This window comes from Pteropus alecto, unplaced genomic scaffold (assembly GCF_000325575.1).
Source record: "Pteropus alecto unplaced genomic scaffold, ASM32557v1 scaffold22, whole genome shotgun sequence".
Lineage (NCBI taxonomy): Eukaryota > Metazoa > Chordata > Mammalia > Chiroptera > Pteropodidae > Pteropus > Pteropus alecto.
This window is the reverse complement of record NW_006434839.1, coordinates 2985598-3007189: the sequence shown is the minus strand read 5'-3', so window position 1 is coordinate 3007189 and position 21592 is coordinate 2985598. Positions and strand designations below refer to the sequence as shown.

The 21592-nt window shown below is 45.9% G+C and overlaps 1 protein-coding gene across 1 annotated transcript in view; it reads right to left on the bottom strand.

Moving 5' to 3' along the window:
• Positions 1-21592, bottom strand: part of KIAA1549 (KIAA1549 ortholog) — a 119734-nt gene that overhangs the window by 82896 nt on the left and 15246 nt on the right. Inside the window, exon 5 of the mRNA XM_015588296.2 lies at positions 21565-21591. Within this exon, the coding sequence (XP_015443782.1) occupies positions 21565-21591 (27 nt within the window). The remainder of the gene's footprint in view (positions 1-21564; position 21592) is intronic.

Here is a 21592-nt window from a genome sequence, read left to right as displayed (position 1 = left end):
CGTGTGCAAGTTCACAAGCGCAATGAACAGATCTGAAGTCAAAAGACTGTGCCAAGCCACAATCCTAATTAATGCCACATTTTCAAGATGGCTGAACCCATCTTGATTTCAAGATCCACACAAGCAAGTTACCTGGCAACCTAAGCTAACACTTCGGTGGATTCTACTGGGTTCAAATTTGTGTGTGACATGATTATGCACGCTAATTTAATATCTCAGCTTGAAATCAGGTTGATTACCTTGGGGGAAGGGCTTGAGACGGGAAGGGGACAAAAAGGGGCTTCTGAAGGGACAGGAATGTCCTGTTTCTTGATCTCAGTGGTGCTACACGGCTGCATTGTGCAAATTCATCCAGTTACGTACTTAAAGAGTACTCTTTGTAGATATATTATAAATTACAAGTAAAAGGTGTAGCAAGATATACATAAGCCAAACTTCTATCAAACTTGCAAAACCCTAACAGATCCACTCAAACTAAGCTGGTGACTCAGTCGAGCCACTCGACTAAGCCGTTCGAGAGAGGGAAAGGTTGCCTGTGATCTTCCTTCTAGCCTTACCAGTCTTCAAGAAAAGAGAATATGCTTTGTGAGCTTTAATTTGTGTGATGGGGTGAATTCTTGAAAAGCTGAATGGAAACCACCTCTAGAATCTGAATTATATGTAGATACTTTTTTTAAAGGGGCCGCAACATTTGGAAAGACTATTTATTTAGCACAAGAATAATCTCTTCCAGTTTATCTTGCAGTGCTGCTCCCACCAGCCCCTTACTGTACCAAAGGCAGAGGGGACCCAGCCCGCCAGCTCGGTGATCGCCTTCCTCACAGTGGCCGCTGGCCTCCTGCTCTCCCCTGGGACTGAAACCTCGCGCTCACATCAGATCACCTCTCCCTCTCTGCCGAGATTATCAGCACCACCTCAGGTGAGGCCCCTCAGTCACCTTCGCCCTCACCTCCGCCCACCTCTGTCACCACAGTTCTCTCCCTCTCATCCCTTCATCCCCATCGTCAGGTGTGCCTCGCCCCTCCCCCACCCGCACGTCTTCCTCTCCGTGTAACCTGAATCCCGAATGCGCCATCACGGAATGTGGGCTTCACAGAACACTCCCCTCCTCCCGCATCTCTGTGTCTCCCCTTCAAACTCAGGCCTTCTCTCCCTAGGACATCGTCTCCTTAACCTGTGGCTGCCCCAGCCACTGTTACTCCTTCCCCCTTTCCTTCCCAGGGCCTTTCCTGGAAGCAGAGCTGGCCTCCCTCGTCTGTGTTTTCTCTCTGATGGGTCTGCACTCACGAGGCTGGCCCTGGGGACTGTTTATGGCCATCTCTGCAGTTCTGCAAACTGCTCCCACATCGACAACTGCACTGGCTTATGCTGTAAACCCCCTTGCTAGATGATAATGCCTGCTTTCTCCACAGAACGACTGACTTAAAATAACTACGAATTCTAATAAAGCACCCAAAACTTAACAAGTCAATCCACTAGGATCATTCAGGGACAGTCCGAGTTAATAAAATGCTGACTCGGCAAATACTTCTGCACCAGTGGAAAGTCTATACATCAGGATGAGCAAAGGACAGGAGGAAAGAACACAATACGAATGTCTGCACAATAGCCGGGGCTTAGAAAGGGCTTCCTGAGTTGATGTGAAAGCGTTACCTTTACAAACACTGCAGAATACAACGGCTTGCTGCGTTCTAATCACAGCGTCTGGCTCCAAGGCATAAGTAACGTATTGAAAGAACAGTGTCTGGAATCAGACAAATGGCGTTTGAGTCTCTGTCATGCTGGGTTAATCAATCCTGTCCTCGGTGTTTCTGACTGTAAAGCTAAGGAAAGAAACCGTGCCTCATGGGGTCATTAAATGAGATAATGCATGAGAAGGGCTAACCTTGGTTGCATGTCAGAATCACCTGGAGCACTGTACAGACTACTGACGCCTGGAGTCTGCTCCCAGAGACTTTAACTTCATCCATCCGGGCATGGGCTGGAACTGCAAAACTTCTCAGGTGATTCTAATGCCCACAAGATCAAGAGCCACTGCACTAACATGGCGAGCTTTCAAAAAATGCCAATTATTAGCATAATCATTAATAACATGGCCTAGAAAGGTAACGGTTCAGGGTTCTAGGTCTAAACAAGATTAGGCACATAAAAGAAATCAGGCTAAGGCAAGTGAGAATTTTAATAACCAGGAAGCTAAAGCAGAAATAAGTTTGAGGGCAAATAAAAACAAACATGCTTTCTTGTTCCCGCTCTTCTCAGCTAGTTAAATCAGAAAAATGTAGTTCCTACATGTAAATTAAGGCTCTATATGTCAAGTGATGTTCATGAAGGTCACTTGCAGTTAAGCACGAGGAACTGCAAATTGTTGATGCGAATTCCCAAGGCCTGAAACTCTAACCAGATGCTATAATAATCGCCTATTGGGCCACTTTTGCAAAATATTTACACTCTAGTCTAAAAATGTATTTTTCACCCACTGAAATTTGCACTTGGCATTAGAGACACTAACTCTTGCTTTTTTTCCACTGCTGTTTGTGATAACCTTGAGAGGTCTGGATCCTAAGAAAGTGTACTAGAAGGTTCTATGATGTAAGGCCTTTAAAACAGGGTCATCCTTCCTACATGAAACACAAGCCCACCAAAAAAAAAAGCTGAAAAATCTGTAGTGAAAAATAAAACTATGAAAGAAACATGAGTGAAATAAAACGAGGAAAGTTGCCTTAGGAAAAAAGTGCTAAATTCAAAGAGGAAAGTTATGTGATTCACAGGCCCAGGAAGAGAATCAGCGGAAATGGGAATTTCCATGACATGAAATTTTAAGGCCATTTCCTGTAATGTTTGCAAACTTTCTCATCTACTTTCCACATAACATGAACACACAAACAATGAAACAAAATAAACTAAACAAGCACTTATTTGACAACTATCGTGATTCATCCAAAGACTTTCACATTCTAATACATCTGAAATCAGGATGCATTTACAACCAATGGCTTGTCGTGGTTTAAGTGACGTTGCTGTGTTTATGATTTTCCTCAGAGGTGCAGAAATTAAGTTGTCCATCACACTGTCGATGGCATCTTAGCTCCTGTGAAATGTTATGTTAGTAATTGGCAGAAATATTTCTATTGCGAGGCTTTATTCTGGCAAGGTGCTAATAATCTAAATAGGGAGACAGGATGTATGCATAAAAACTTAGATTAACAACAATAAAAATTAGCTCCTAATAAGAGCAAATGAGTGTAGCAGACAGAGACTGCTAAAAGAATATGAGGCAAAGAGCACGCAGGCAATTTAATTCAATCACGGCAGAGTCGTGGAGCGTTCAGGCCATGGTGCCTGAGAAGCTGATGGTGACACAGAGAGTGACAGGAGAGACCTCCCCCCGACTCCCTGACCCCCGACAGGACAGCCAGGACTCAGACTGTCTCCCCACGTGGCCCTCCCCTGAAGTGCCCTCAGGCGGCTCTGCCATCTCTTCATTCAAACACTGACGCGCTCCTACTATGCACCAGAGACAGCACTAGGCTTCTGGGATCTCGAAACACCGTTTCTGACCCCAATGTACTCACAGCTTGGTAGTAAAAACACGATTAAAAATAAGTCACTGTAAGAGTTTCAGTATGAGGTGACGAGATGCTGAAGTGGTGGCGATGGCGGCACAACTATGGGAATATACTTAACACCACTGAACTGTACACTTAAAATGGTTACAGGGTAAACCTTGTGTTATGTATATTAACCACATAACCAATCAACCAATCACGAACACAATGGGACAATCAGATACAGTTGCGGCACGAAGGAGGGTCAAGGAAGAGGCGCTTCCAGGACAGACAGACAGAGAGGGGATGCCCCAGAAGAGCCCTGTGTGCTCTCGTCTTTTCTCCCCCAGATCACATCATCAGTTCCCACAGGGAATAAGTGCTGGCCTGTTCACATGCTCAGGGTGGCCAAGATTCCCCGGGCCCAAAGCCCTGACTCCGGAGCTCTGGATCCTCGAAGGTGCTGAGTAGTGACCCCTTCATGGGTAAACACCTGTTCACAATGAGATGCAACAGAACACAACCAGACAAGAGGCTGGCGAAACAATGGGCCCGGCCACTGTCTTTCTGGAAAACTGCTGAATTATACAAACTATAAATCTATTTCCAAAAGCCTACCACAGGAGGCATATTTTGGAATAGTTATTCTGGAACACATTCTGGTTTATACACATAGGGCTTTTTTTTTTTCTTTTAAAGTCTTTTTGACCCAGCTCTTCTTCTATAAACCCATTCCAAAGGAAATAACCAGAAGCTCAAAGATGTACATACAACATACAAAGAGGTTCATCGTAGCACTGTATACAGCAAGAATGAGTACCAATAGAGATGCCCAACAATTAAATGGCATGAAAAATTCTTCTCTACAATCTACAAAGGAATACCATGCATCCATCAAAAAACTATGTTAAAGAATAATCATAGCATGGAAAATGTTTGCAAGAAACTGAAAATTCCAAGATGCAAAATTATACAGACAGTATGATCCTATTTCATGAAAAAGTCAAGTTTGTTATATATACATGTATGTGTATACATGTACATATATATACACACATACACGTATATATATACATGTGTGTGTATATATACATGTATACACATACACGTATATATATACATGTGTGTACATTTTTTAAAGACTAGAAAGATACACATCGAACTGTTAACAAAATAATTAGTGTTAGCTAGAAATAAAGATGTTCTTTTTCTTCTAAATATATTTCCGTGTTTTCCAAAGTATCTATAAATGAGTACTGTATCATCAGACAAACCTTTCTTACTCCAACAGAAGCATCAACAGGCAGGGAACTCACATGGATGGTATTGAGTTTTAAATGGCAGCTAATCATCTGCAGGAGTTTAAGTTAAGAAAATGAGGTTTTGAGGTTCGACCATATGGAGGCGACTGATTAAGATATTCAAAAAAGAAGAGGCTGTGAAAAGGAGTTCTGAGTTACGATTCAGGTAAGGGGCAGTGAAAGATAAAAGGGAGCCCAGCTTTAGGTAGCGGCTTACGAGTCCAGGGTACTGAACTCATGGAGTCGTTATTTACGCTGGTTCATTCACAGAATCATTCCTTCCTTCGATGATCCATTTAAGGACTCAAATGTTCACTAAGGGCCAGGCATGGTGCTAGGTGCTGAGGATACAAATGAAATATGCACCATCTCTACCCTGGAGAAGCTTCTAACCTAGTTAAAAACAATCATGGCACAGAGGGGTCAGTACTATAACAGGGATGCATGTGGACAAATGGCACCTAAACCCTTCTGAGATTTCTGGAAGGCTTCCTGGAAATGATGACTAGGCTGAAATTTTTGAGGGAGGAGTGGAACCAGACAGAGGAGAAAGAGCATTCCGAACAGAAAGCGTAGCACAGGAACAGCATATGCAAAGGCACAGAGGCATAAAAGAACTCAACGTGGCTGCCCTTACGGGGAAGGACTATGTGGCCAGGGCAATGTGGTGGGAAAGAGGGAGGAAATGAGGGAGAAAGATGGGGAGGGGAAGCGGAAGCTGTTCCACTAATACAGGCAGATCAGGGAAAATGAAGACTGAACCAGGGACGCTGCCATCTGTGGCATCACACTGCCCTTCTGACCGAATGAACCTAGTGAACAGACAAGGAACAGTGCGAAGGGGCCTATGAAAAGAAGGCAGGCAGACACCCAGAGGTGAATTATAAATCTCAGGCAGCTCCTTTGTTGAAGCGTGCAACTCTAGACCCAGTTCACAGCCCACAGCACTACTGTCCCTCCTTATTTCTATCGTCCTATTTTCTCTCCTTAATTCACCCTCTGCTATGCAGCCTTCCTTTCCTTGCTCATTTTCTTTCCAAGCACTCATGCACTTTGCCATGGGCATGCATTCATGAGTTTGTCTGCATTTTTGCATGTATTTCCATGTATATATCTATACGTGCACCTGTGTGTATGCTGCTATTACCTGAATACTTGTACGCACGATGCTTCTTGATGTACTTTTGTATTTGTCTGTGACAATGTCGACTAATATACATTTCTGTCTTTCCCCGTCTTTGTTTGCATGAGCATATCCTCTAGACATGTGTATGCTTATCTATGGTTATATGCGCTTGTGTGTATACAGGCAAAAGAGTGTGCTGTGCTTAAGTGGGCATGTGATTCAGGCCTGCAGGCCGGGGGAGTGGGCATCGGAGGTTTCATCCTCTGATGCCCACTCCCCTAGTCTTGCTTTGGAGAACACTCTCCCCACCATGGTGCATGACCTAGGCACATCTGTCACCCTAGATACCCACTCTCTCCTGGCCATGGAGTGGGCACCTATCCCAAGTCCCAGGCTCTGTCTCCAGAATTTGAATCTTGACAGAAAAAAAAAAAAAAAAGGCTGAAATTCATCTTCTGTCTACGCCCTGAAGGATCAGTCTGCAACTCCTACAGCCTGGGCCTTGAAGGTGCTGGCCCCAGAGGACGTTGGCAGGGACGCGGAAGGAAAAACTGACACATGTATGAATATTTATGTAACTTCCCAGCTGTAAAGTTCTATGAGTCAGGAACTATTTTACAACCTGTCATATACCTCCCACGATGACAGCTTTGCCTGGAATTGTCTTTAAAACTGTATCTCTCTCTCTCTCCGGTTCAGTTTATTGCTGCTACAATGTTCCACATCAGCTACTCTTCTTTTCCCGAGTCCAGAGAGGACTGGCTTCTGCCTAGCGACCCCTAACTACCGTGGACAGCAGACACTTCTGGATCACTCAGCAATAATCCATTATGTCCACACGATGCGGTGTGGCTCAGAAACTGCTCCAATCCAGGTGGCATACAAGTTATACTATTAGAGAAAGGCAGATTTGTTTTTGCACTATGCCCAAAAGTTCTAGTGCATAATTTTTTAAACTATCTTAATAATATTATGAAAACCTGGTGTATATTAATTCTTTCCCTCTTGGCAATTAACATACCATCAAAACTAAAAGACTACCACAATTATAACCATAAACAACTCATTCACTCATTCATCCACTAGCACAAGACACTGTGTTGGGGACTGTGGAATAAAAGGATGACTCTAACAGGGTCCCCACTGTGGGAAAAGGGGAAGAGGGTTTACGATGCAGAAGCCCAACTACACAGGGCAAAGGGTCTTCATTTCTCATGAATAAGCCTTCATTTAGAACCCAGATTTTACAAGTAGAGAAAGTGTCATCACCGTTAGATCATTTTTTAACCCCGATGTTGGTTATCAATTACTTTATCATGAAATACACATCTTGAAAGTTCGCTTGCAAAATAAGATTTAAAGTTAAATTAGAGACATTTTTTTCTTTATTAGAGGATCCATTTTGCTGTCAAAAAGTTGTAACTTAGTAAATTCCTAAGAGCTGAACTAATGGGTCAAATGGTATGAGGCCAACCTCACTTGTGATGATCACAGAAGAAATGTTTAGAGAACTGTACCTCTGAATCAGATATGACCCTTCTTTAAACACTGGCCTCAAAAACTAACAGTTTTCAACCCCGAATGTCATGGCCGTGTTGCATCAGGTCAGATCTCAGAACCACAGGGCAAAGACAGAGAAGATGGCTGGTCCCTTGACATGGATAAGATCTGGTCTGGTAGAGGCTTTAGCTGACACTGCAAACGTTAATCCGAGATAAGGGAATCAAAGCAGGAATTAGAGTGATGTCCCGACTTCGATTAGTTGAGGGCTGTTTGGGCCACTGGGGTCCAGGAGAAACAGAATTCAGCCCCTGGAACTCTATAGCTTAAGATATAGTGCAAATGATGTGTCAAGAATACACACTAAAATGTTTCCAATAGCAACAAAGGGCTGAATCTTCCAGACACCCCAGACTGGAGCCCCAGCAGCAGTGGCAGGCACCTCTGGGAATGTATCTGGAATTATCGGTATTGAACGTGCATTTCTCAAGAAATGCTTTCTAACGCACTCTGTGTAGGACTAGAAAGCCACATGGCGGTGCCTCGGATTTTCCAGAGATCGACTACTATGAAGATACACTCCTATGACTCAAAGTCTCCAAGAACATAAGTGATAAGCATACTAGGAAACACCAGGATCACTGAAGACCCCACACAATGGGGTGATTAAGAGATGAATGAGACACAAAATGCAGTGTTTGCCTCCACACCCTCACAACCTCTCCCTGTGTGGTTCTGTGGACAGACAGGCCCCTTGAAGGCCATCGTCACAGCCTGAAGAGCAGAAGCCATCCGCCCCTCACTTTGATCTGGGTGACGGTCAATGCTCACATCCTTTATCCCACCAAAAAGAGCAGAGTCTCCTCTGGGGACACAGTGTGGATAGGATCCCATTCTCAGTGGTCCTAGAGGCAGTGTCAAGACTTCACGTTTGGTACATGACGGGTCCCTTTAACAGACTCCCAATTAAAGGTCAAAACACATGTGGGGAGGGTTTGGTGTCTTCTTTTCGAATCTATGATGGAAATGCTGCTTTTGGGGAGCTACTGGAGAAATCTCGCAAGACCGAGGTAATCGCAGAAGCTGGACAGGAAACAGACGAGGCTTGGATTACAGGCTGAAATGGCTGCTCTGGGGTCGGCCCCATGAGAGGCGTTCGCTACCCGACAGGCCCTGCTGCGGAAAACCCACAGGACCGAGGGAGGGAGGTGCCAAACACAAGCAGACCTCGGCACACGGGCCCTCGGCCACTCAACAACCCCTTTACCGCTCTCCGCTCTCTTGCTCCAATCCAGACACTATGATGATAAACTACGTTTTTCACGGAGCCCAACTTATCTCGCCCATGGCACTTAAGCGATGACCACGCAACCTTTAAAAAGAGGTGATCAGACATTCATTTCCTCAACATCGTCATCCTCTCCCGCCTCACCCAAACCCACCCACACCCGCACCCACCACTCCCTCCTGCCCACTGTCCCAGTGGAAGAGGCTCCATTCTTCCTGTCCAAGAATGTCCTGGAGTTTGAGTGCCCCCTCTCCCAGTTTCTAGCTGTGTGACTTAAGGTGAGTTACTTCATCTCCTTGTGTATCAGTTTTCTCATCTGTGACATGGAGTTAATAACTGTATCTGATACAGTTGTCAGGTTAAATAAATTGATACAATACATGCTGAGTGCCTACACCGAGATCCCAAACCCCTGGGCCGGGGTCCGTGGCCTGTTAGGAAGCCAGCCACACAGCAGGAGGTGGGCGGTGAGTGAGCCGGTGAAGTTTCATCTGTGTCTGCAGCCGCTCCCCAGCGCTAGCATCACCGCCTCAGCTCCACCTCAGATCATCAGGCATTAGATTCTCATAGGAGCACCGGTCCCTGGTACCACAAAGGTTGCAGACCCCTGGCCTAGAAGAATGCCTGGCATATTGTAAGTGCACATTCAATGTCACTTAGCTATTACAACGCCTACTGTTATTATTTATTCCTGACTCCTCTGAGAACTTGCTCCAGGAATGATGACCTTTCTCTTATCTTCGATCGTCGTGTGCTTGCGGTAGACACTCTCCAAAGGTGACCACCATTGATTCATAAGCACATGCCATTCCATCAGTGGGTGGTTCCTATTCCCTCCCACTCCTTGAATCTGAGCTGGACTTGTGAGCTGCTCTGAATGCAGTGAAGCCAACATTCTGGTTGCTTCTTTGGGGGACTTTCAGGCCTAGGATCTTAAGAGAACTGCAGCTCTGCTTCAAACCTCATGGAATCCATCAGCCAAACGTGAAGTCCTCCTACGCCAAGACCACTCTGTTCTGAGGAAGCCCAAGACAGCCACAGGGGAGGAGAGAAGGTGGATGAGTGGAAGAGATCCCCAGGGTGCCAGACACAGGAGTGAAACCCTCCTGGACCTTCCAGCCCAGTCCCGGCGCCAACCACGCGCAGCCAAGTGGGTGACCCCAGTCGAGGCCACATTGAGCATAAGAATCTCCCCATCTGAGCCTTGTCCAAATTCCTAACTCCCAGAGTCAAGAAAAATACCGTTATTGTTTTAAGCTGTTCGGCTCGGGGCTGATTTGTTATACTGCAATAGATAACCGCAACGAAGCTCCCCTTCGGCACTGAAAGAACGCTCCATCTCGCATCCCATCTCATGACAAAATCTCCCCACAGTTCTCTGATCCTGCGTCTACCACCAGTTCCTGTGTCACCGCTGCAGCCTTCTGTTACAGCACTTAGCGCACTGCTGGGGAGTTACTTATGCATAACACTCTCCCTCCTCCTGGAGGTCCTCGAGGGCTGCGACTGACGGCTGTATTTATCTCAATATGCCAACATTTAGCGTGGAGCTCAGCACACGGCAGTGGAGTCCTCACAAAATGTTAGCTGAGCCATGCATGCATGAATGCATGAATGCATGAATGAATGAGACCGCCATACAACTGGTCTGCCTGCACAAATGTATTCTGGCACTGGAAAACCCAAAACAAAGATGTAAGAAGAAAAAGTTCCAGACGAAATTCAGAAGGTGCAGTTAAGACGTAAAGGGAAAGATCGGCATGGGGGAGTCCGAAGCCACAAGTCGAAATCCACGGAGATTTGGGGGCTGTTTCTGCAGCACGACCACTTTATTCTGACTGATAAAATACATATTCTGCAGTGTACGCTGTTTTCCTCTCATGGGGAGCTGAACCCTGAATTGGAAGAGGGGGAAAAACTTGAAGGTTATGAATGAATAAGGTTGATATAAACTGTGTTTAAAAAAACAAACAAACAAAAACAAAAACAAAAAAAAACAGTATCAGGCCTAAGATTCCAGAAATTATAAGGTTAAACTTTAACACCAGATCCAGGCAAGAACTCGAGCTATCAGTACTGTGTTTTATGAAGAACCAAAATCGCTCAAGGAGAATATAAAACAATGGACGTAGGACCGCTTGGTGTACTGCTCGGGTTTTGAACAAGTTATTTTAAGTCATCGACCCCCATCAAAATTTCAAAGTTAATAAGAAATTGATTTTATCAACTTACACGGAGGGGAAATCTGGACACGGGGAACACCGCGTGAAGACACAGGGAGAGAACCCCCATCGACAAACAAAGAGGCCGCGGGAGGAACCAACCCTGCCCACACCTTACCCCAGACTTGTAGCCTCCAGGACTTTGAAAAATGAAATGTGTCATTTAAGCAAAAAAAAAAAAAAAATGGAAATTGATTTTAAACTAACGGTATACACCAATTTATTAGCAATGAGGATGTATTACAACCACACACTCTGCTGTCGGGAAAAAAATATAGTCAAAACAAAGTCAAAATATTATCAAAACCACAAGGATATGACCCAGGCCTTGATAAGAGAGAACATTGAGTAAAACTTAGTATTAAGAAAAATATTATCTTAATATATATATTATCTTCTGTGCTAGAGGATATGGAATATAGGTTCATATGAATTTTTTTTAAGTTTATTAGGGTAACATTGGTTAATACAATCATAATATGAATTTTAACTTTCTAAAATTCTTTATTTTTAAAATTTTTAATTTTTACTCAGCCGAAACAAAATGGCACCTCCACACAATGCTTTAGCTTTCAAAAGCCTTCTTCCTCACGTCTTGACCAATATTTGGTGAGCACCTTCTATGCGCCCAGCTCTGGGCGTGCTTTCACAGTCAGGGCTTCTGACACAGGCGGGGGGCTGGCGGGGGGCGCAGATGGCTCCTACAGCTCTCTATCCACAGAGTTCCCTCTAGCAAACAAGCAAAGCCTGTGGGTGGGCACTTCGACAACAGAGACCAGAGAATCATTCTGTAACATGGAGCCAGAGCACAGGAAACCCCCACCTCCCAGGATTACAAGGGTGCTCACCAGCTGTATGACCTTAAGCAAGTTAGTGAACCTCTCCGATCTTTATTTTCCTCATCTGTAAAGTGGGGGTAACAACAGTGCCCACCTGGTAGAGGTTGTATAGGTTCAACAAGACACACTGTACCAGCTCGTTGGCACATGGTGAGCACTCGGTAGCTGCTGGATAATTATTCCCAGGTCAGGCTGAGAGTTCTGGAGAAAACCAGAGAAAGCGATGCAAAGGGAGCCTCCGTGCCAATTAACGATCAAAGAAATGCGACTTAAAAGGAGGTATTTCTTTTACCTATGAGTTTGGCAAAGATAAAAGATTGGTAACAGCCCGTGTTACGGAGGGAGGGCAGAAGCTAAACTGGCACTCTGATTCATTGCTAGAGAGAATGTCGATCGCTTCAAACTTTCTAGAGAGCAATTTGGCAATATAGATCACAAGGGAATATAAATTCTGCCTAGTCCAGAGATTCTATTTCTGGGCATTTATCCTAAGGAAATAATTAGAAAAGTGTGTAAAGATGTACAGAGATGCTCACAGCAGTGTTTTTGTTTTGTTTTGTTTTTTATCACAGTAAAAGTTGAAAGCAACACAGTTATCTGTCAACAGGGAAGTGGTAAATTATAGAACAGCCGTGGCATCCAGTGAAACCGTGATGTAGACCGGCATCTCCTGGCAACGTAAAGACTCTATGGCAAAGTGTAGAGTGGAAAAAAGCCAGTCAGCAAACGGGTAGAATAAGATACCATTACTTTGTGTGTACGCGTGTGTGCTTGTGGGGTGGGGGGGAAGGTCTGAAAGGAGGGACACCAAAATGTGACTGGTGGGATTTGGGGTGATTTTCACTTTCTAACATCTTTTTGTACCATCTAAATTCATTTTAAGCCCTGTCACATCTGCTCTAAACCCTCCAACTGCTTCCCACCCTACGTGAAGCGATACCAAAATCCTTCTGCTGGCCTAGATGCTCCCCCGCCAGCACCCACTTCTTCTCACACCTAGGGTCCTGTTGTCTCCACCCCCCACCCACCCTCCCCTCTCTGCTTTCAGTGCATTGGCCTCCTTCCCATCCCCCAACACCAAGCAGACTCCCACCGTTACACTGGTGGCTGGTGACTTCCTCTGCTGGGAACACTGTGTCCCCCACCCCAAAAACTATCTTGGCTTGCCCCCTTGCCTCCTTCAAATCTTAGACCAAATGTCACTGTTATGGGTTGAACCATATCTCCCTAAGACTCGTAAGTTGAAATCCTAGCCCCCAGGACCTCAGGATGTGACCTTCTTGGTAAATAAGATCACTGCAGATGTCATTAGTTCAGATGAGGTCACACTGGAGCAGGGTGGACCCCTGCTATCTGGCTCTCCTTATAAAAAGGGTCAATTTGAACACAGACATGCGCACATGGAGACTGCCACTCTGCTGCCACAAGCCAAGGATTGCCAGCAGCTAGGAGAGAGGCCTGGAATAGATCCTTCAGAGGCAGCACGGCCCCCCGACCTTGATCAGGGACTTCCAGCCTCCAGAACTTTGCAACAATAAACTTCCGTTATTTAGGCCATTCAGTTTGTGGCACTTTGTTAGGGCGGCCCCAGCAAACTGATGAAGCCGCCTTGTCAATGAGGCCTCCCTAACGACCCCAATTAAAACTTCTCCTTCTTACTCCCCACCTTTTGTTCCATTTCTTCGTGGCACTTGTCATCTAGAAACATACCATGTCATGAACGTCACTCACCGACCTGTACCGAGGGCCCAGCACAGTGCCTGCGAAGAGCAGGCATTCATGAAAGATTTGCTGAACAAATGAACAAACACGGAACAAAACGGATAAATTCCGCCCTGATGGAGTTTACTGTCTAGTAGAGAAAGACAGAGAACAGACAGACATATGTAAGATGGTGATGGGAGCCATGCAGAAAAATAAAACGGGGTCGGGAGCAAGGAATTATGGAGGAGGTGGTTGTTTTTTAAAAGGCCTCCCTGAGCATGTGAGATTTAAGCAGAGACCTGAAGGAAGAGGCGTAGTAAATCGTGTAGATCATATCTCAGATAAGAATGTTCTAAGCAAAGGGAACAGTAAGTACAAATTACTGCAATGAACACATATCATTTTTATAATCAGAAAAAAAAAAACCTCATAAAGCTATTATAATCCTGAAAATGCATAAAGGTATTTAAAAGCCCAATTGCAAGGGCTAGGAAGAATCATCTGATTTTTTTAAAAATTCCTGAGACTCTATTCAGCCTCTATTCAGGCCCAGGTTGAAAATTCCAGCCCCTTCTTAGAGCCCCCTTCCCCCTGCCCCATTCCCCATCAAACGGCTGCCCAGGAGGCAAACACCCAACAACGCAAGGGGTGAGAGGTGAGCCTGGAGAGGTGAAGCAGCCCTGAGGCAGAGGCCTAGAAATCCTCCCTGGTGCGGAGTGACTCTGTCCTAGCCACCAGCCACCGACTTGCAACCCACCGCTGCCACCACCCACATCTGGCTTGAGTCTTTCATTCCAGCCTGTCACCCGCCTCAGCCCGCCTGGTCCTGCCCTGCCCTCAGACTCCTGTGACTCCCAGATCGGACGAAGGTTCGCTCCTGCTACCCAGCCAGCTAGTTCCCATTCCGCCTCACTTTGGCTTTTTAACTAAAGTATAACACAAAATTTACCATGTTCGCCATTTCTAAGGTTACAGCTAAGTAGTGTTAAATGTATTCACATTGTTGTGCAACCAACTCTTCTCATCTTGCAAAACTGAAACTCTTTATCCATTACACACAAACACCCCATTCTCTCCTCCCCTCAGCGTTTGGCACCTGTCATTCTACTTTCTGTCTGCATGATTCTGACGACTCTAGGGACCCCGTACAAGTGGGATCACACGATATGTGTCTTTTGTGTCTGGCTTATTTCACTTAACATAATGCCAAGGTTCATCCGTGTTGTAGCCTGTGTCAGAATTTCCCTCTTTTCTAAGAAGGGATAATAATTTCATTGTATGTATAGACCGCACTTTGTTCATCCATGCATCTGTTGACGGGCGCTTGGGTCGCTTCCACCTCCACCTGAGTTTTGATACCTGTTTGCTTCAACTGTCTCCAGGTGCTTCTGAAATCCCTGGCAGTCACCCGCCCTAACACCTGCTGAGACCAGTGCAGGGAAACCAACGACCGGACAAAGGCCTCCAAACATGCTCGGGCCCCAAGGGGGAACACGGAGCAGGAGTGGTTACGTGAGCTGCACGTCCAGCCAGACGCCAGCTCGGTTCCGAACCCACTGCTGCCCCTCCCCTCAGCCCTCCCCATCAACTCAAAATCCGGGCTGAATTTTTCTCCCCACTGACTAGATAACAACCAAAAATCTCTGAAATGCATCCAACCTCAGTGAGACACTGCCTCAGGCCAGAGCTTCTCAAACACTAGTGTGCCTACAAATCAACGGGAGATGCTCTTAAAAGGAAGATTCAGTCCACCTGGGGTGGGACCGAGAGCTGACCTTTCTAACCAGCTGCCGGGAGATGCTGATGCTGCGGGTCCATGGACCACACCTGCAGTGACTTCCAACCTGTTCACACCTGTCTCCTGGGCTTTGCCCAAGTTCCCCAAGAAGCTGGCTTCAGAGGACAGTTTGTTTTGGATGCTTGAGGCTTCCCGCTTTGAAAGCTCCCCAGCGGTATTTACCCAGTGTTTTAAAGCGGCCCTGCAGGCTGTCTGGCTCCACAGTTAATCCCAGCACCCAAAACACTGGTGATGGACGGTTCCTCCCACAGGCCCAAACGGGAGACAAGGGAACGAAGAGAGAAGCAGTTTCCACACGACTCCACAGGGACTGTGAACTACCTGCCCAACACCAGGGGCCGCGAGCCTTCAAAGCCCCCGACCTTCTGCCAAGACATAACCATTGACAAGCAGCACTGCTGTCACCTGCTCGTTTTCCACCAAGGCTTTAAGTCACCCGGGCTGCCAGAGGGGCAAGACAAGAGTGACCACCCGCCTTCCAACTCCAGCAGGGACTCGCCGCTGCCGGGCAATTCGTTCACTCGCCACTTCTCAGTTTCCTCTGGAAACCAGGTGTATTTTCTCAAGCTCCCAGTCCCGCTTCCTCTCAAAAGATGGTCCCGTGTACCACTCCCCACGAACAGTCACCTGCCCCTTGACGTGCCCATCTCCAGGTCTAGCCTCCCAGTTCTCCTTCCGTCTTGGTCCTCCCTGAAGTGAATCCCTCCACTCATGCCTGGATCCCGCCCCTCTCCAAACACCTGAGAGGCTTTACCCCTGCTCACTGCCTCCCCTCCGGCACTGTGTCTCCGCCAACCCCACCCCATGTTGGTCTATTCCAGAGTCATCTGGCCTGACCCGGTACCAGCAATCCAACACCACTGGCTGGTACAGGAGGCATTACTTCTTAGCCCAATGCTCCTCAAACTTCGAGTGTGTGTGCAAAAATCGACTGAGGACCCTGTGAAAATGCCGATTCTGATTCAGAAGGTCTGGGTCGGGGCCTGAGACTCTGCGTTTCTCACATGCTCCCAGATGGTAATGCCGCTGCAGGTGTGTGGACCATGCTTTCAGTAGACTCTGCGTTTCTCACATGCTCCCAGATGGTAATGCTGTACCAAGGTGAAATGCTCACCAATGAAGAGAAGCAATGTCTGCAGCTATAAGCCATCGCACAAGCACACCTAAAGCATTACCAAGGAAGATGGAAAAAAGGAAGAGACAAAGAGAATGAGAGAGAGCAAAGCAGGTATCCTGGAGGTGGGGACACATGGGGGGGGAAATGTAGAGTTTATTAAAAAGAATAACTGAATGCAATGGAAAGAATGAACTGCCTTCAGCAGGTCACTGGGCTAGAAAGACCATCTACGGGCCAGTGAGATGGCGACGCTCCACATTCAACAGAGAGGACAGTCACTGTCTACAACGAGTGCAGTCCAAGGTGGCCAACGTGTGGACTCGAAACGTAAGAGCTAAAAGGAAGTAACCTCAGTGATGCCCCATCTCACACTGACGAAGACACCCAGGGCAAAGGAACTTATCCACAGTCACAAAGCCAATCAGCAGCAGCCAAGAGCTCCCCTGGGTTTGCCAGCTCACAGTTCCATGTGCTTTCCAACACATCATGCAGCCGACGCATGTGAGAGAAATCATGAAATCATGTCGCTGGGAGCTGCAGATGAAAGGTGGGTGGGTGGTCACGACTTGGCAACAAATTAGATCAGTTTAGAACAGCATCTCCTTATCTGGGAAAATCAACCTGGTGTGATTACAATTACAGTAATTAGCTGCCTCTGGCACCCAGGGCACTGATAGAAAACCTGTGGCTCCCAGATCCCTGGTGACTTTTAACAACACCCTGACTTAGTTGTTTTCAGGATTAAGTGAAGCATTTCCCGGCAAATGCTGCAGCAGCTGTTCCCAAGGGGCCAGGAGTAAGAATTTAAAACGAAGTCCTCTATGTCCTTTGACTTCCAACCCAAAGAAAACCAAGCAAACAAGATATAATAGCAACAACAACAAAAAAGGAAAACTGTTTCAGTGTTACAATTTTAAACCAACTGTTCTAACGGTGGAAAGACAACTGCAAGATAGTAAGTGGTTACCCCTGAAATGCTATTAAATTTTCAGTACTTGGATTTACAGTATCTGGATCGGTGGGTCCAGACTTTGAAGTGCCGAAAACTCTACTGTGAACTTGTTAAAAATGAACATTTCCAGGCACCCCCACCAAAAAAATTCAAATGTGAGTCAAGGATGAGCTCCAGAAATCCTAATTGTTAACAAGCACGTCCACACGCCCAAGTTGTTGACGCAGGAAGTCGAGGGATCACACTTTCGAAACATTTATCTAAGTCCTTGTTTATAGGATACTAAACCACTCAAAAAGTATAACAAATGTTCACTTCAAAATGTCTACTAACACGATAAAAATTTCACCCGCCATAAGCATAAATGCAACGAAAAAAAATTACAAAGAGGAAAAAAATGGCAGATTTTGCTAATCAAGATAATCAAAAATACTTCTGAATTTCAAAATTATATAAAATTTAAAAGGAAATCCATTGGAAGTGAAAAATGCAACACATAGGAGAAAAAACATGGTTGCTATCCATCATAAAGACTTAACTATACATACCACAGAGCAAAAACACAGAAAATTCATGGAATACAAAGACAAAACAAAAAATATCCAACTCAAAAGAAAAACTACAGCAATGTATTACAAATTTATTTAACAAGGGTTTTAAAAATACGCAATGCTAGTTATGATGAAGTAAATCAGGCATCTGAATAAACTGCTACGGTTTATTTCAGAATGACAGCTTTATAGAAAAAGTCGATTATTCTACATCCACTTACTGAGCACCTATTAGGCACCCAGCACATGGAAGAAAACTTGCAAAGATCCAGCCTCATGGGCCTTAGATTGTGATTACATTCTAACTTCCCTTCTAGAAATGTAAAAAAAAAAAAAAAAACCCCACACATAGAAAAATAGACAAAGCCTTACCTACATAGCTATTCATCACGGCATTATTTATAAGAGCCCAAAAAAGCTGGAAATAAGTAAATTATTAGGATGGAAATTGTGTTTTCAAACAACATTTAATAAATAGTGAAACGCTTAAATAGTGAATGAAAAAAGTAGTAAATACAATTATGCATATAATTTTCATTTCTTTAACGTTAGTTAACAAAGAAAACTATTTATGGCATTTTCTGTGGGTTGTGGGATCATGGGTACCTGTTTTCTATACCATCAATTTCCAAATTCTCTGCAAAGTTATCAACTTCATATTATTTTGAGAAAAACTTATCCCTCAATGAAATAAATAGGCACAATTCTTCCTTTTTTATCTTGTAGATGTAGGATCACCTAAAAGCACAACTTCGAAAGCAAGTCCAAAGTATCACGGATTGTTTTCCACAAGAGTGAACAGACGAGACCAAACTTAAGTTTAAACAAAAAGGTGCACGTTCGAAATGTTGAGTGAAATGGACAAGAAATCAATAAAACATAGAAATTTAAATCAAGACGTTAACGAGGGGCTGCAACCGGAACAACCGGAAGGTGGACTCCATTTAACAAAAGTTATCAAGGAAGAAGGGCCCTCTGAAGGAGGGGGTTTTCGGACAGCCACGGAGGGACTGGTACCTGACCTAGGACATCCAAAACATGATTAAGACGTCCCGGTTACTCTTTAGACTAACACCGTTTCCTCTCCAGAAATGGAACCAAAGCCTCCCCCAGCCCCACTCCGAAGGTGAAAACACAACACTCAGGACGGGGAGCCAGAGGGTCCTAGTGGCCCAGAGAGGAAACCACAGCCAAACAACTGAAATGCAACGTCCCAGGATCAACCCCCACTCACCATGCGTTAGGAAGCCACCCTCCACCCAGATCACTGCTCACGGCCTCCAAGAAGTGGATTGGGGGCATCATTGCAAGGTCTTCCCTGGACCGCTTTCACTCACTGCCTTCCCTGCCCGTGACTGGTCCGTGCAGGGCTCTGAGCTTACATACTGCTCTGCGTTTCTAATTGGATCCTTAAGGACAGGTGCGTGCGTGTCCACCACTTCCCCAATCCCTGTTCCACAGCCCAGCCTAGAAGCAGCTGCACAACCCAGAGGAGCCCAATAGACAAATTAGTGAAAGGGTGAAGTCTCTGCTTCCGTGATGTCAGCTCTAGAGTGGAAATATAATTAATTTCATGTCTCTCGGCAATTACAGGCAGACCTCAGAGATACTGCACGTTCTGTTCCAGACCACCCTAATAAAGCGAGTGTCATGACAAAGAGTCATGACCTTTTTGCTGGTGGAGGCTCTCGCCTACAATTTGTAAAAACGCCAACACCTGTGGAGTGCAATAAAGTGAGGCGCAATAAAATGGGGGTTTGCCTGTATTTGGGGACTGAGGGGAAACAGGAACAGACCTCTAAAGTTATGGAGAGGCAGAACAAACAGCTTCGCTGTCGATTTTAGATTTATCAAAAAAAATTACTTACATTCTCCACATCTGCAGGATATCCGAATGGCCACATTTGCAGGGGGAAGCTGTACAGCGGTTAAGTGCACAGAAGTTTGTAGTCAAACTAACCTGTACTCCTACAGCCTTAGTTTCCTTATCTGTAAAACGGGGACCATGATGCCTAACTCACGACGAGATTGGATCACATATTTAAATGTAGCACCTGGTACGCAGGCAGCACTCAGTAAATGATTAGTTTTCTCTGTCCCGCAGCTGATGAATCCATTAGTATCAGATGGGTTTTCTTTGTTGACTAAAGCCAAGAGCGGGCTTCGTGATTATCTCGTCCTGCAGAAAGCCCAGGGTCTCGTCTCCTCTCTGGACACACAGGACTGGAACACGCAGAGAGCAGGACTGACACCTGAGGTGCTAGGTCAGGCTAAATCGTCTGCCTGAAAGAAACCCATTCTGTCGCTCCCAGAATGGGTGGCTTTCTGAGACGGGGTTCCACCCAGCTATAGGAAATCTGAGTAGAGGCCTCAGGTGTGTATAAGTCTGCGGGTCCAGGCAGCAGGGAGAATAGAAAAGTGATGACTGCACCAACTAGCCTGTGACCTTGAGCAAGTCACTTCTCTCTGTCAGTTCCCTCTTCAGCAGAAGAAGCAGTTCCATACTGTGATCCCTGAAGTCTCTTCCTAGGCTTCTACTGTACCATCCCCTACATGACACTGGTTATAATTCTGACAGTGAGGTCCAAGGGACACCTTCGGTTGTGTTCCATTTCCTTCCAAAGCCACTTGGCAGCCCTTTGGCCCTGCTCCCAAGAGAAGGGAGGATTTGGAGTGGCTTCCGTGGCTTTCTGTTTGTGCGGCAGCTCCCCACCCAGAGCCGCTTATTCCACCTTTCCTTTTCTGCCCCCAAAGTGGTCAAGTGCGTGTGTGCGGGAGCACAACCACTGGCTTACGGCGTGTCAGCCCGGAGATGGTTTCCAGACCATCCCATGTGTAAGCTCAGGGTGGACAAATAAACATTTCAGGGAAGCAATATGAATTAAATCATTTCCTCAACAACAAAACCCGCCCACATGCTCCTTCATAAATCATGCCTCTTAATTCCATGCTGACGAACCGTCAGGAAACTGCATCTATTACAAAAACAACCCTGAGTCCTTTCATGCCCTGACACTTAAGAATCACAATATTTTCACACTCTATTGTACTAATGCCTTTGCACAAGTAATAGCAATAGCTAGTTCCCTGGAAAGATCCACAGCCAGGCCGCTTTCCAAGAGATAGTCTTTGAATGTTCTTTGTGTCCTAGTGCACTGGGGGACACCCGTCAGCCTGCCTGCATCTGGGGGACACAGAGCTACTCAGAGGAATGCACACACACACACCGAAGGTACCCCTTTCGCCCCGACAATGAAGTATTCCCAAATACCTGATATACCACACTGATAGAGCCATGCACGGAACAATTCCAGGGCTTGAATTTTGCAGGGGAAATAAAGGCACATTCGGACACGAAGCCACCAGACCCGCCTCGGGATCCGTGGATAACAGGATAGCCTTGCAGACCTTCAGCAAGACTGGCCACAAACCGCTAGCTTGTTCGTTTCACATTCTCCGTGCCTTTATTTGCTGGGCCCCAAGAAGAATGGAAAAGCATCTCCAAAAAGGAGGGCGAGGGAGTCGTGGAGAATAAAAGAGGATGGGCGGGGAGAGCAGGATCTTGAAAATAACAGCAATAAAGGGTCACGGCGGCGGCCCGAGGGTCTCCGCGGCGCTTACCTGGGGCGCACGAGGCCGGCCGGGCCAG